Raw genomic sequence first — 16,007 nt, 5'->3', positions numbered from 1 at the left:
AATATCCCATTCAAGCTGCTTTATTGTTAATCCAACACTGCGTCCACACTCTAACACACCTGTTGAGAAATAAAGCGGATTTTAATCCCGATTCTGATTCTCCTGCACTTTTAAAACCCAACTCAATCCAAGCTCTGGAACATTTAGCTTGCTATCTTGAATGTAACATCCCTGGAGGAAAAAAATACATAAACCAGATTCTTATCCGGATTCTGCCACACTTACACCCCCTAATAAAAAAACAATGCTTCTAAAATGTGCAGTCGCGCTTAGGCGCCCTCTAGCGGCTGCGCGTGGCCGCTGCAGCGCCTCCTTCTCTCCTTCCTACTCTCCAATGTTCACAGCTCGGCCAGAGCCAGTCGTCCTTCCCGGCTTCGTTTCTCCAGGATTTCTCTCTCCAAACCGACCGAGAGCAGGACGAGGGCGCATCTAAGGTAAAGGAGAAGCTTGTAGGGTCGGGTTTGGGGCCGAAAACGTCGTCCTTTTCGCGGGGTTTTGTCTTTCTTTTTCTTTTTTTTTTTTAACCACCACCACCACCACCCCCCTCCTCCTCCTCCTCCTCCTGCTCCTTCTTGCTTCTTCTTCTTCTCCTCCTCCTCCTCCTCCTCCTCTTCGAAAAACTGACTTCACGCATCAGTTGGTAACACCATGCTGGAGCTTCAACCACAACAAAACCTCCTGAGCTCCAACAACAACAACAACATCAACAACAACAACAACAGCAGCAACAAAAATCCTCTCGACAGCAGCAGCTCGCTTCATTGTTGCCTTTTCAACCCAGCAAAGGACGGAAAGGCTTAATCTCGCGGCGCTTACCCTAACCCTAGCGCTAAAGTGGAAGTAGGGGGGGTTATTATGAAAATGGGGGTTTTATTTTAGCTCTGCTCGTCTCTCTCCCCCCTCCTCCTTCCTCTTCTCCTCCTCCTCCTCCTCTGCTGCGATTCTGCTTTTCCATGCAGCTCTTCAGTCTGGAAAGCTTTAGCCAGCTCCCTCTCTCTCCCTCTCTCTCTCTCTCTCTCTCTCTCTCTCTTCCCTCTCCTCAACCTGCTTTTAGGGCTTGTGTTCACTCTCCACAGCTCCTGCAGGAGGAGAACTCTGCTCTCTCTTCACCAGCTTCTTGGGGGAAATGTGTCTAGCCTGCTTCATCATCTCCTCGAGAAGACGAGAAGAACCAGCTCACGCCGGGGGCCGAGATCCATGTGCATGGCTTTAATGTTGGTTGATTTTGGTCAGCCACTATTTATAGGGACCATTAGGTCTCGGTAATGGATTAAGCTGGCTGCACTTAAGCAGCAGTTGTGCAGAGGAGGAGCGTTTTTTACCACCCCCCCCCAGCCTGAGTGTGGATGGATGCCCTTGCACTTGCAGAATTGACAGCAGTTTTGGTGTAAGTAATTGGATCCCGCTGGAGCGGATTGGTGTCACCCACTTCTTTTTCCATTGCTGTTGGTCTCAGACGCTCTGGGACCTGGCGGCAGACGAAGCAGCCGCCTGCGGGGGCTCTGGAGATGGACGGGTGGAAGTTTGCTACAGCCTGTCTCGCTCTCTTGTGCATGCAGACAGAAGTGGTCGTGCAATTCAGAGGCGACAGTTGAGATAGAAGTCAAGCAGCCGTGGACGGGGATGTTTGGGAGGCACTGTTGTTGAGCATGGGAGTATTTCACAAGGCAAGGTTTCATTTAGCCAGATAACTTAGGCCAAGCCATGTCCAGTAGGAGGGAAAGGTAAGGCATGTTGGACAGTCCACACCTTTTGGCTGAAATTGTGCAGTTTACTGTTTGGTAGATAAAGAAAGAACCCAAGCTCAACAGGAGAAAAGGTAGAGGACCTTTCCGTTATTTAACCCTCTTGCTTTGGCTTGATTTGTCCAGCTAAACTGAGAAATCCTGCTTTGGAGAAAAATACCTCCCAGGATTTTTCAAGGATTTTCAGGATTTTTTCCAGGATGTCAAGTCTTGTCCAATAGAGAGTTGGGGGACATTTTAATTAGACAAGCTTAAAATTTTGGCTTGAGTGTCCAGTTTGACGTTAGCTAGATAAATATTGAGATAAAAAGGAGATTTCTATTGGACCAACCTTGGTTTTGGCTGACGTTATCCAGCTAAACTAAATCCTGCTTTGTTAAAAGAAAAAATAAAGATTTTTTTTCAGTTAGCCAAGTAAATTTAAGCCCACTTAAGTCATGATAAGTAAGAGACATTTCTATTGGACAGTCCTCACATCTGTCTTAAGGTAAAGGGGATTTCCGTTATTTAACCCTCTTGTTTGGCTTGATTTTTCCGGCTAAACTAAGAAATCCTGCTTTGGAAAAATACCTCCCAGGATTTTTTTTAAATTAGGAGGATAACTTAAGTCAAATGTCAAGTCTTGTCCAATAGAGAGGTGAGAGACATTTCATTTGGACAAGCCTAAACTTTTGGCTTAAGTTGTCCAGTTTGATGTTAGCTAGATAAATAGGAGATTTCTACTGGACCAACCTTGGTTTTGTCTGAAGTCATCCAGATAAACTGAGAAATCCTGCCTTGTTTAAAAAAAGCTAATTTAAGCCAACTTAAGCCAAGCTAGTTCAACAGGACATTTCTATTGGACAGTCCTCACATCTGGCTTAAGTTATCCAGCTAAATTAAGAAATCCTGCTTTATGGAATACCCCCAAGGTCAAGCTCCTGAGTTAAGTAGTGTTTTGTTGTTGTTGTTGGCCCAAGGTGGGGAAAGATGTCCAGTGAAAGGCAGCGGTCAGACGACGAAAGCCCCAGCACCAGTAGCGGCAGTTCAGATGCAGATCAGAGAGATCCGCCGGTTCCAGAGCCAGAAGAGCAGGAAGAGAGGAAGCAGCCCACGCCTCCGCAGCAGCAGAAGAAAGCCACCAAACTGTCCAGCAAAACCACAGCAAAGTTGTCGTCCAGCGCCAAAAGGTAAATAAACAATGTTCTTTGAACAGTCGAGGGGCGGGACGGTATGAGGATTTCATATTAGTCACCATGTCAGTCACTCATCACTGCTTTTGGCATTATTGCATAATTCAGTGGTTGAAATGTAAACAGATCCATTCAGAGTGGTTTGGTGTGAAATTGTTGATTGTAGAGACTCAGATGTTTTTACAGTGGTGCTGATAGGAACCAGGGGTCGCCATGACTACAACACAAATGTAGACATTTTATTTTACTATACAAACCCACCAGTGAACCTACACGAGTCTTCTGAGTGGATATTGTGGTGATGTTTTGTCGTCATTGTGATAAATGTTGTCACAGTGTGATTTTCTGAGCATGTTGTGGAGATCAGTGCTTAAAGAACACTGAACAGCTGCATGTTTCACTGCAGAGAGCTTAATTAGTCCTGTTAAATCAGATTTAGTGCAGCGCAAAATGCTGAATAAAAATGATGTTATTCAGTTTTTGTATTACTTTTTTAAATGTGGTTCTGCTGCAGCTTTTTCGTCTGGACCACTTTATCAAAACTGAGAACTAAATATGATACATATCATATTTTGTGAAAATGTGTTCAAGTGTCGCGATGTTTTTGACATTTCCTGCGCTCTTATTTACATTCTTAAAAAAAGATGACTTCTTTAAGGGTTCTTTAGTAAAGAAAATGGTCCTGTATAGCCCCTTTTAGTGCTACATAGAACACTATTCAAAAAGGTGCTATATAGAACAATTTTCTTTACTAAAGAACCCTTGAAGAACCATCTTTTTTTAAGTGTGTGCAAAGGGTTCTTAAAGGGTTTTGGTGCTGTGCAGAACCCTTTTCAAAAAGGAACCATATACACCACTTTCTCCATCAGTCTAAAGAACCCTTTCATAATGCAAGGAACCCTTTAATCATGCAGAGGGTTCTTTGAGTGTTCATGGTTCTATATAGAACCATTTTCTTTACTAAAGAACTCTCGAAGAACCATCTTTCTTAGGTGTGTATATGTAATGTTAATGATGGTAAAATTAGGATTAAGTGACCCTTATTAGTCCCACAATGGGGAAATTTAACCTAAGCATTTTAACCCATCCGTGCAGTGAAACACCACATACACACTAGTGAACACACACACTAGGGGGCAGTGAGCACACTTGCCCGGGGGCGGTGGGCAGCCCTATCCACAGCACCCGGGGAGCACCTGGGAGTTAGGTGCTGAAGGGCACTTTGGTTACGTACTGTCAGCTCAGGGGATCGAACCAGTGACCCTCCGGTCACAGGGCTGGCTCCCTAACCTCCAGCCCACGACTGCCCCAGTAGTGGAGGTAAATCTAAAAATGACCCTTTTTCTTTGGGGGCTGTTTTGCCTCACAGCGCTCTGCATGTATTTCGCTCTCCACCATGAATGATTTAGTCTTAAACCTCCAAACTGTTGTTACACAGTGTCAGTGAGGCAGCGTCTTCATCAATTATGTGTAGTAACTTCCTGTGAGGGAGCTTTTAGAGGCATTCATCTCTCCAGACGTCTGGTTCCCATCACCACCACTGTGAATAAAAGTTCCTTTAGAATGGAGCATTTCGCATCAATCCAGTCTTAAGCATTACATTGTGCAAAATTTAAAAAAAATCTGTGGCATTGTCCTTCGATTTCCATATCAATGAAATGATATAGGACAGACTTTTTATTGACCCTCTTGTATTTCTGTATAGCACCACAAACTACCGTCCATCCTTACCTCTTCCACTGTTTGCTGTTCAGGTTGTAGCTATATAAACGTGCACATTATTGACATATGAAACAGTTTGATAACCACTCAGTTTTATACAGTAATGTCTCATTAAAACGGGTCCCGTCCCTGGAAGAGGCTCCTCAGGGTGACTGACGGAGGCGCGGTGCAGTCTAATGCATGATAACGGCACATAAAGCAGCGACAGATTCGTTCACGCGGGTTCAGAAGAGTTTCAGACGAGGCAGTAAGCTGTGAGCTGCGGCCGGCTGATGAATGGCGCTGGTTTACAGCAGTTAGGGCTTATTCATTAACGCGGGGAAATACTGAGGGTGATTGTTTGGCACGTTGGGCTCATTGGTTTGGGAATTAAGGCTGTAACTGTTTTTTATGCTGTCGTTGAGTGAGGTGCGCAGTCAGGCAGAGCGGTAGATGATGTCATGCGGAGTAGATGTGCAGGAAATGTAGGTTAGGTTTCATTAGTCATTGTCGAAAAATCAGAAAGTTGTAGAAATCTTAAGCCGAGGAAGTGAAAAGAGCAAGTCTCTGTTGTCGGAAGAAAACCTTGTATCTCCAAAATGGTAACTTTACAGGAGAAGGAAAAAACATACTCTACTTTTAATGTAAGTCAATGGAACCAGAATTTTTTCCAAGTCATTTTGGGCCGTTTATTTTGGTCCATTCATCATGAAATTTACACACAATGTAAAGAGCAACAGGCTTTTTCAAATTATGACAAAAACCGAAAAACAACAAAAATGGAGATACGAAGTTTTGTTCCAACAGCGGCGACATATTGAAAAGAATAAGATTTGAACTGCTTTGCTGTTCACATTATTACAGAACCTTTACTTATAGACAGAGTCCTATATTTCCTATATTTAGAGATGGCACAGCATCACTTCCTTTTTCTAAATATTCTCTAATATGGATCCTGATCTGACGTTTCTTCTTTGAAAACTACTTTAAAGCTTTAAAACATTTTCAGCTGATGCACTTTTCTTAAAATGAGCTTTTAAAAGTAGGAAGTCACACTGAAACTAGGCAGACACTCCACTACCCCAGCGTTTTCTGCTGATATCAGACAGGTGCAACACAAATATAGGCATTTTATTTACTATCCAAACCCACCAGTGACCCAACACTCTTCTGAGTGGATATTATGGTGATATTTTATCATTATTGTGATAAATGTGATTTTCTGAGCGTGTTGTGGACATCAGTGGTTAAAGAACGCTGAACTTAATTAGTCCTGTTTAATTTAGTGCAGCTCAAAATGCTGAATAAAAATGACTGTATTCATTTTTTTTATTACTTTTTAAAATGTGGTTCTACTGCAGCTCTTTTGTCTGGACCACCTGATCAAAACTGAGAGACTAAATATTGATACAGTATTATATTTTTGACATTTTGCCCACCCTTATTTACACTCTTACAAAAGAGGGTTCTTCAAGGGTTCTTTAGTAAAGAAAATGGTTTTATGTAGAACCATAAACACTTCAAGAACTCTTTGCACACATTTAAAAAAGATGGTCCATAAAGGGTTCTGTAGCAAAGAAAATGGTTCTATATAGCACCTTTTAGTGCTATATAGAACACTTTTCAAAAAGGTGCTATATAGAACCATTTTCTTTGCTACAGAACCCTTGACGGACCATCTTTTTGAAGTGTGTGCAAAGGGCTCTTTGTGTTTTTACAAGCTTTTAAGTTTGTAACAATAGAAGAACCATTTTTGGTGCTATACAGAACCGTATGTAACACATTCTCCATCAGTCTAAAAAAACCCTTTTTTGATGCAAAGAACCCTTTAATCATGCAAAGGGTTCTTTGAGTGTCATAATTCAAAATGGAACAATTTTCTCTACTAAAGAACCCTTGAAGAACCATCTTTTTTAAGTGTGTCCAAAGGGTTCTTAGAGTGTTTTTATAAGCTTTTAAGTCTCTAACAAGAGAAGAATTTTTGGTGCTGTATCGAACCCTTTTCAAAAAGGTCCTATACGGAACCATATGCAACATGTTCTCCATCAGTCAAACCCTTTCTTCATGCAAAGACCCTTTATGAAACAACATAATTGATGTAGGTTAGTATAAAAAAGAAATACTGACTTTGATTTTGCCACTGTTTTTTTTTTTCCTTCATCAAATCTGATCAGATTGCCCAAACATGCCTGCATTGCCTGGTCAAAGCATAATTAATCCAGGTCGATTCCTTACAAGGCCGATAGACTTAATTATTAATAAACCTATAAAAGTAGAGGGAAGTTTTGAATAACTCTCTTTTATAATGTGAAAACAATTTAACCTAAAAAAGTAACCTGGCTGTATTAAAATTTTGCTTTAATCAAACTTCATATAAAAACCAGATTATTTATATTGTGAGAGGGTCAATAAAGCCACACTGCACACTTTTAAAGGGCCAATATCATGGAAAACTGAATTTTCTTCACTTTTTGTTATTAAAAGACCTTGATATAGTATGTAAACATTGTTAAAAATTCAAAACATACCATTCACTCCCCAGTCCGTACGGTCCATACAGTCCATACGGTCCATACAGTCTTTATAGTCCACTTCTGGAAACTAAACTGCGAAGGAGTTTTATTTGAATGAGGCATCAATCAGAACAGAGCTCACTTACAAATATCAGCTTTCAAGGCGCAGTAGCACAAAATAACAAAGTCATAAAGTAACAACAAATTAAAATTTTAAATTTTTTATTTCTGAACACAAATACCCTGATGTGCAAAAGTTTGGGCACCCCTGTGTAAGTGTTCTCTGTGGAGGGTATGTTAACTTATTAGTCACTTACAAAATTGACAAAACATGTAATTTGAGGGGTGCACAAACTTTTGTGTATGAATGTATCGTAAGTGGACTAACTAAATAAAATACAATGATAATCTAGGATATGGACAAAAACAACAACTCTTTCCTACAAGGCAGAAAGCGTTTGTGTTCATAATTTATTTATTTATTTTGTGTGGTCTCTGTAATGTCCTCTCTTGAACTTACATCACAGGGACCAGACACACACACACACACACACACACACACACACACACACACACACACACAGGTATGTTTTCTCAGGAGGATTTTTCTCTAATGGCTCTTCTCTCACAGCCCTCGTCTAGTGTCTAAACAAACCGTGTTGTCTCTGTTACCCATATGTAAATATGGGACGGGAAACAAATCCGGCAAGTATAGAAACATGGAACAGACTTGTGTTCACAACATTAAAGCCACATATTTTTATTAACAAGAAACGCTCCAAGATATTAATGTTAAATACAGTGGGCAGAGAATGTATTGCAAAAATGGAAAACACAAAAACCACACAAACACTAAAATAAACAAATATAAGGTAATACAAAAAACAATACAGTACAGGAATATTACAATACCAGCTGTGATAGGACTAATAATTCTAATTGTAATAAAGCAGGTTTTCACAATAAGTCACTAATCTTCTAATGGTATCCCAGGTGGTTGCTAGGGTGTTGCTAGGCGGTTGCTGTGGTACCCCTGATGTTTAATAGATGGTTGCTAGGGTCCATACGGTTACTGTGGCGTTTTAGGTGGCTGCTGATTAGTATTTATTATGGTATCCCAGTTGGTTGCTAAGTGGTTGCTATGGTATCCCAGGTGGTTGCTAGGGTGTTGCTAGGCGGTTGCTGTGGTACCCCTGATGTTTAATAGATGGTTGCTAGGGTCCATACGGTTACTGTGGCGTTTTAGGTGGCTGCTGATTAGTATTTATTATGGTATCCCAGTTGGTTGCTAAGTGGTTGCTATGGTATCCCAGGTGGTTGCTAGGGTGTTGCTAGGCGGTTGCTGTGGTACCCCTGATGTTTAATAGATGGTTGCTAGGGTCCATACGGTTACTGTGGCGTTTTAGGTGGCTGCTGATTAGTATTTATTATGGTATCCCAGTTGGTTGCTAAGTGGTTGCTATGGTATCCCAGGTGGTTGCTAGGGTGTTGCTAGGCGGTTGCTCTGGTACCCCTGATGTTTGCTAGAGTGTTGCTACATTGTTTCTATATAACCCCACAGGGTTAATAGGGTGTTGCTAATGGACGTGTATTATCGTGTTATGAGCTGGGTGTACAAACTTTTGCACCCATTCATTCCTATAGGGAAAAAAATCTTCATTTGACAGTGATTGTATGAAAACCGTATGTCTGATCAAAAAGCTGTGCATAAAAAAAACAGTATCACTTTAAAATAAGACTAGCCTTATAAAGTGTTCATGAACGGTTTACATTGAGCTTATTAATTTATTAATGGTTATTAATTAGGTCATAATCATGAATAAGTGGTCACAACACATAGGTAACAAGGGCAACAGTGAACTGTTGTTTGCATAATAGTGAACCCACATTCATTAATACTGTTAAAATTCAGATTTTGATGTTTACTGATCTTTGTCTTCATCAGTCGGCGTTAAACTCAGCTTCATCACATATTCATATTCATCAGATGTAACAGCTCAGTTTTGCCCTTTTTGTTAATGTGTTATAACTGTTTATTAATGTTTTAAAGTGTTTATGACTAATAAGCATTAAGAAAGTAATTGTAAACCATTTGTTAACGCTTTATAAGGGAAGTCTAATTTAGAAAATAAATAAATAAATAAAGTGTCGCTGCCGTTGTAACAAAACCTCGTATCTCCAAAATGGTAACTTTACAGGAGAAGGAAAAAACCTACTTTACTTTTTATGTAAGTCAATGGAACCAGACTTTTTTCCAAGTCATTTTGGGCCATTTCTTTTGGTCCATTCGTCATGAAATTTACACACAATGTAAAGAGCAACTGGCATTTTCAAATTATGTGAAAAACTGAAAAACGAATGAAAAACGAAACAAAAATGGAGATATGAGGTTTGTCTCGACAGCAGCGATATACAAGCACGCTATTCCCAATCAGACCGAACATTCCAGAGCTGGAATGAGGTCAATATGTCAAGCACCGCAGGACGAGTTAGCGGACAAAAATCTGGCATAAAATGAAGAAAAAGACGGGTATAAATTGGATAACAGTAAATGTGAAATGTTTTTCTCTATAATATCATTTTATTAAACATTTTATCAAGTAACCCAAAGAACTTCATTAAGTTTCTCAGTGGTTACAGATACTTTTTGGACTCTTTGCCAGTTTGTCGTCTCAAATATGTTTTTAATAGAGCATAAAATTGAGCGGTTCTTGATTCGCAGTGCACACGGTCTGGAAATCTGAACACACGTATGGTAACACCCACTCAGAGGGCGTCCAGAGAGGAATTAAAACGTGTGCGCTCGTGTAGAGAGTGGCAGAAATCCTGCCCGGCTTCCCCGCGCGCGCTGTTGCTAATGCTTTAGCGACAGTGCAGAGGCTTTCCCCTCTCTGCTCCTGTCAAATCTGCCCCCCCCCCACCCCCCCTACTCTCTGCCTCATTTGCATATAAGCTTTAAAAGAGGATCTTTTGTGTGTTAAAGTGAGCGGGACAGAGGTGGGGGGTCCGGGGGTCCGGGGGGTTTGGTGCTGGATCGAGCGCGTGCGCCTGGCGGAGGGAGAGAGAGAAGAGAGGAGGGCAAAGTTTTGCGCTGAGGGATTCGGGCTCATGCCTCTGAGAACAAAGAGGCAGCAGCCATGTTACTGTTAGAGCAGAGAGAGCAGAGCAGAGTGCAGTTCACTCAGAGCAGACAGAGGGCGCTGTGCTCAGCACGCAGCACACGCACACTGAGTCTGGGTCTCTCTCTCACTCACTCTCTCTCTCTCTCAATCTCTCATACTCTGTCTCTGTTTCTCTCTGTCTCTCTCTCTGTCTCTCTCTCTCTCATACTTTGTCTCTGTCTCTCTCTCTCTCATACTCAGTCTCTGTCTCTCTGTCTCTGTCTCTCTCTCTCTTTCTCTCTCATACTCAGTCTCTGTCTCTCTCTCTCTGTCTCTTTCTGTCTCTCTTTCTCATACTCAGTCTCTGTCTCCCCCCCCCTCTCTGAGTCTCTCTCACTCTCAGTCTCTCTCTCTCTCTCTCTCATTTTCAGTCTCTGTCTCTCTCTGTTTATCTCTCTCTTTGTCTCAGTCACTGTCTGTCTGTCTGTGTCACTCTGTCTGTCTGTCTCACACTCATTCTCTGGGCCTCTCTTCCCTTTTTTCTTGCCTTCTTTCAATGTATTTGTTTCCTTTCTTTCTATATTTTCTTTTTTTATTTTCTTACTTTCTTTTTTTTATTTTTCCGTTCTTTCATCTTTTTTGCATATTTTTTCTTTCTTTTTTCTTTCTTCTTTTTTAATAATTCTTTCTTTCTTTCTTACTTTCTTTCCTCTTTTTACATATTTTTCTTTGTTTCCTCTTTTTTTAGAATCCTTTCTTTCTTCCCTCTTTTTGCATCTTTTTCTTTTTCTTTCCTCTTTTTTTTAGAATTTTTCTTTCTTTCTTTCTTTCTTTCTTTCTTTCTTTCTTTGTTTCTTTCTTTCCTCTTTGTTAGATTTTTTCTTTCTTTGTTTCTTTCTTTCCTCATTTTTGGAACTTTTTCTTTCTTTCTTTCTTTCTTTCTTTCTTTATTTCTTTCTTTCCTTCTTTCTTGGTGTACTTTGTTTTTCTCTCTTTCCCTCTCTTCTCCTTCCCTCTCCTTCTTTCCTTTTTCTGTCATTCTTTGTTTTTCTTTGCATTTCTTTGTCTTTTGTACCGCTCTTTATTTCTTTTTGCGTGTCTTCCTCCCTTTTTTATTTTTTTCTTCCTCCCTTTTTTATTTTTTTATTTCTCTCTCATCCTCCCCCAGTCTCATTTGTTCTCTATCTTGTGTTTTTCCTGCAGAATCCAGAAGGAACTTGCTGAAATAACTCTGGATCCTCCTCCGAACTGCAGGTACGTCTTTGAGCTGTTGTTGCTCTGTTTCTGAAGCCTTTATGGTTTTATTGTGCTGTTTGGTGTTGAAAGGCTGGAGATCAGCGCGGCTGTTAAACCCTCCTGTTGTCTTGGCTGTGAGCGAGGGCAGAGGGGTTTGACGGGTCGGGGTTATTTTCCTCTCTAGGTTTTCTGAGTATTCAGTGTTTGTGAAGCTGCTGTGATGCGATTGAAGCTCTCGCTGATCTACACGCCGCGTTTCATCGTCAGACGGTGCTGATTTCTGATCTCTGCCACTCTGTCCTGTCTCTCTCTCTGTCTGTACATCCGTCTGTCTTTAAGAGGAGACCCTGAGAGCCGTCTGCTCCCTGGAGAGATTGTGTTGTTTAAGTGGAGGCTGATGATTTTCTGCATATTTATTTGTATTCATCTTAATTCCTCTGGACATTTTTATGTTATGTTTTGTTTTTGTTGGCTGAGTTCTGTTGTTCTGTCTCCTGTGTTTAATTATGAAATGTAGATGGTCTAATGTTGAATTAAGCAATTCATAGCTATTGCATTAATACAAAAAAAAACAAAAAAAAAACAATTGTAACACTTTAAGGGTTTGATTTGCATGTTAAATAACTGTTCAAACACTCAAGCTGTAATCCCCCCATTTTTGTCCTTGGAGCCGTGGGACTGCGTCTGTTGAACTTCCTAATTCACACTAGGCTGATTGGATTTAAGCTCTTAAGAGTTGGATTTTTTTTGTCTGATATTATTTGGCAGGGCCTTGCTGGATGTATTTAATGGGATCTCCGTTGGCTAATTAAACATAGTTTTCATTCATCCAGAATTTGGGAGATTCTATTATTTATTTCTGTTTTATTGAATTTTGTTGGGTAATATTTTGTGTATTTGCTTTGAAACAGGATAGTAATACCTGAGAACTAATACAGTAAGAGTAGGTCTGTGACAGAGCTGGGCAGTGCAACAATACTTACCGTCATCATGATAAATTACATCACAGTATGTCACAATATGCTTTTCTGAGCATATCTTGGACATCGTCAGTACTTCAGATGATTAATAACAAACATTGTGGACAGCACTGTCACCTCACAGCCTCATGGGACCTCACAAAAGACAGTGGATAGCACTGTTGCCTGTCAGTAAGGTGCACTGTTGCCTGGGTTCGATTCCCCGGCCAGGCAACCAGGGGATTTTGCATGTTCTCCCTGTGTCTGCTTGAGTTTCCTCTGGGTGCTCCAGTTTCTTCCCACAGTCCAAAGACGTGCAGTCAGGCCAATTGGAGATAGTAAATTGCCTCTAGGTGTGGATGTCTGCATGTCTGCCCTGTGATGGACTGGTGACCTGTCCAGGGTGTTTCCAGCCTTCCACCCAATGAACACAGGAATAACTGGCTTAGAAGATGAATGAATGAGTGAATAATTGGACTTAATGCAGCACATTTTTGCCTTATTGCCCATGTTCAGTCTGTCATATATTTGCATTTGCATTTGTCCAGCTTGCTACACCCTGTATATCTTTACTGACACACATCACTGAAAATACACTCTTCCTCCAAACGTCTCCAGCGTTTCCTCTGAAATGAAGGGTATTAATAGTGCGTTTGTTCCTCCTTTGCTGCAGTAACAGCCTCTGCTCTTCTGGGAAGGCTTTACACTAGATGTTGAAACATTGCTGTGAGGATTTGATTGAGCATTAGTGAGGTCAGGTACTGATGTTGGATGAGCAGTTCTGGAACTCCAGCTCATCCCAGAGGTATTGAATGGAGCTCCATCACTCCAAAGAACACAGTTCCACTGCTCCACAGAACAACGCTGGAGGGCTTTAGACCCCTGGCATTGGACATGGTGACCTTAGGCTCCTGTGCAGCTGCTCCAGAGCATCTCATTCTGTTGGTCAGTGCTTTTCTATGAAGATTATACAAGCTGTGAAAATAATTTGTAATGAAAAATGTTGAATTAAAATAAAAAATAATGCAAAGTAGACACATTTTCACTGGTAGACTTTTGGTCCCCACTGTATTTCCATGAAAAATATCAGATATTAGCTACATGCAGTTACCGTGTGGCTGCATCACTGGTCAGCGTGCTTCCATCACCAGAGCATTGTCCAGAAACATGAGACTGGATATCACAGCACATCCTGCTTATCATCCAGTGACAGCTTATCACAGATACCTTCACCAGCTGATTTTCACACACAAACACCTTCTCGTCAACCTTCTCAGATCAGAGTCACTCAGCTATAACACACACACACACACACACACACACACACACACACACACACACACACGCCTGTCACTCACAGCAGCATGACTGTAACTGTGTGTGACGGCCACAGGTTTCTGAATGTGCTCAAACTGCCCGATTCTCAGCTCTTTCGGCTCTTTTGGTTCTTTTGACTTTTTTGTGTCTTTATTTAAAAGATGTTTTTTTTTTTTTGGCTCAGTTCTTTTGTCTGGGCTGTTTTTCAGCTCTTTTGCTTCTGTTGGTTCTTTAGGTTGTTTTGACTCTTTCTGCTCTTTTGGTTCTTTCAAGTCTTTTGGCTTCTTTCTGTTTTTCGGGCTCTTTGGTTTGATTGCTATTTTTCAGCGCTTTTGCTTTCTTTGATTCTTTTGGCTCCCTCTGCTCTTTTAGGCCGAGTCCTATATCTTATTTTACCCCTACTCCTTGTTTTCAAGTGTCACGGTGCCTCTTGGAACTGAGTTACAAGGGGTAGTGGTTGAAATCTTCCCTCTGAAATGGGGCCCTCAAATAAAAAAGCGTTACTTCATTAACAGCTACCAGCGCTGCTCTGTAGGCGACCCTGCCAGTCTGCAGTGACAGCAGAGGAGGGTAAAGTTCAGCTCCTCACTGCTGGGCTTTAGTTACATTTAGGGCATCATATGCCTTCAAAGAGGGGGGCAATTATTTATTATCGCCCACCCCTAATTCTTCAGTGATTTGAAGCTGAAGTCAGATATTCTCCAGCTTCTTGTTCGAATTTTCCTGTTCCACCGTAAACAGTGCAGCAGTTACATTCTGGCGCTTCAGTTGTTGGAACTGCTGGACTATTTAAGGTGGAATGGGAAATTTAGCTAGATAGCTACCGAGACATTAGCATACTATTAGCAAATTTTATGCTTGTTATGAAGAAAACGACCATAATACATTAAAAGGCCATTAAACTAAGATAATACAGTGATTATCGTATTTTTAACAGAGAAAATTCTCACATTTGTGGGTTTCTTTGGTCTCTTGTTCAGCCATCTTGCTGATTTTTCTTTTTTTCTCATAACTCTCTGTTTGGAGTGTCTGAAAAACCTCCATTTGAAGGGTCATGTAGCCCCAACACTTCTCCCTCCCCCTCTATCTCAACAAGAATCGGGACACCCTACCCCTAGGGGTGAACACGCAGAACGGAGGGCTAAGGGCTAAGTGAGTAGGTCGAGTGGTGAAGTGGGATTGGGCCTTAGTTCATTTGGTTCTTTGGTTATTTGGCTATTTTGGTTCTTTTGGCAGCTTTGGATTCTTATGACTCAGAGTTTGCTTTTTCTGCTCTTTTGTCTTTCAGCTCTTTTTTTCATGCTTCTTTACCCTCTTTCTGATCTTTCAGCTCTTTTGGTCCTTTTGGCTACTTAGGTTCAGACCTTTTGCTTCCTTTGCCTCTTCCTGCTCTTGTGGCTCTTGCCGAACTTCACAGTAACCCCGACTCCAGCCTGTAATTCTCTATTTTTATTCAGAAAGATTAACAAGTCAATGTGCTCTGTGTGCAGTCGAGTCCAGAGCTGGTTTAGAATGAGTGCTGCTGTGGGAACCTCCCTCTCTGAGGGCGCTGATGTGGCATGAATACAAGTATGTTCTCCTATAGTGCACTACGAGCCTGAGAAAAACCCTGAGAGGAACAAAGTATCGAAAGGAGAAGTCATTCCACCCTGGTTCTGTGGGTTTCACAGACATGGGAAACTTTCTGTTTCTGTAGGCAGCTTGTGTTTCGAGGAAAACAGAAGGATGGCGGTTTGGAGATAAGAGCTTGGACTCAGGAGACTGGAGATATGTGGTTCTGAAGTGCTGTCGGCTCTGCTTTGAGAAACGTCTGATTCTTTTGAGTTTTGAGCCTCAGTTTAGTTTATTTTTTTACTTTTTATGGCTTCCGCAGAGCAGCATTCTCTGTCCTACGCTCTTAAAAATGATGTTTTTTCAAGAGCTCTTATTAAAGAAGAACTTTGTTCTTTGTACCATTAAATGGTTCTTCAGACTGATGGAGAATATGCTGTAGATGGTTCTATATAAAACCTTTTGAAAAGGGTTCTATATAGCGCCCAAAAACATGCTTCTGTTGTTATGATGTCAAGCCTCTAACAATAGAAGAACCCTTTTTGGTGCTTTACACTCTTAGAAATAAAGGTACTAAACTGTGACTGGGGCAGGACCCCTCTTGTCACTGGGGTGGGACCCTCAAGGGTACATCTCAGTACCTTTAGTCAGGGAACATAACTGAACCATAATCCACTGAAATGATATGTTCTAAGCTGTACTGACTCCACAC

At 41.2% G+C, this 16,007-nt stretch overlaps 1 protein-coding gene across 2 annotated transcripts in view; it reads left to right on the top strand.

Annotated features, from left to right (window-relative positions):
• The first annotated feature begins 305 nt into the window (after window positions 1–305).
• Window positions 306–16,007, top strand: part of ube2e3 (ubiquitin-conjugating enzyme E2E 3 (UBC4/5 homolog, yeast)) — a 64,622-nt gene continuing 48,920 nt past the window's right edge. The window contains exons 1-3 of one of the 2 annotated variants that reach the window (XM_036577324.1): window positions 306–434; window positions 2,705–2,914; window positions 11,436–11,486. In XM_036577324.1, the coding sequence (XP_036433217.1) occupies window positions 2,715–2,914; window positions 11,436–11,486 (251 nt within the window). In that variant the 5' untranslated portion in view covers window positions 306–434; window positions 2,705–2,714. Of the gene's footprint in view, window positions 435–586; window positions 1,388–2,704; window positions 2,915–11,435; window positions 11,487–16,007 lie in introns of those variants that run through there. The other variant, XM_036577315.1, reaches the window with a different exon arrangement.

The sequence above is a fragment of the Colossoma macropomum genome, unplaced genomic scaffold, assembly GCF_904425465.1.
Source record: "Colossoma macropomum unplaced genomic scaffold, Colossoma_macropomum, whole genome shotgun sequence".
In the NCBI taxonomy this organism is placed as follows: domain Eukaryota; kingdom Metazoa; phylum Chordata; class Actinopteri; order Characiformes; family Serrasalmidae; genus Colossoma; species Colossoma macropomum.
This window is presented reverse-complemented; position numbering and strand designations above follow the sequence as displayed.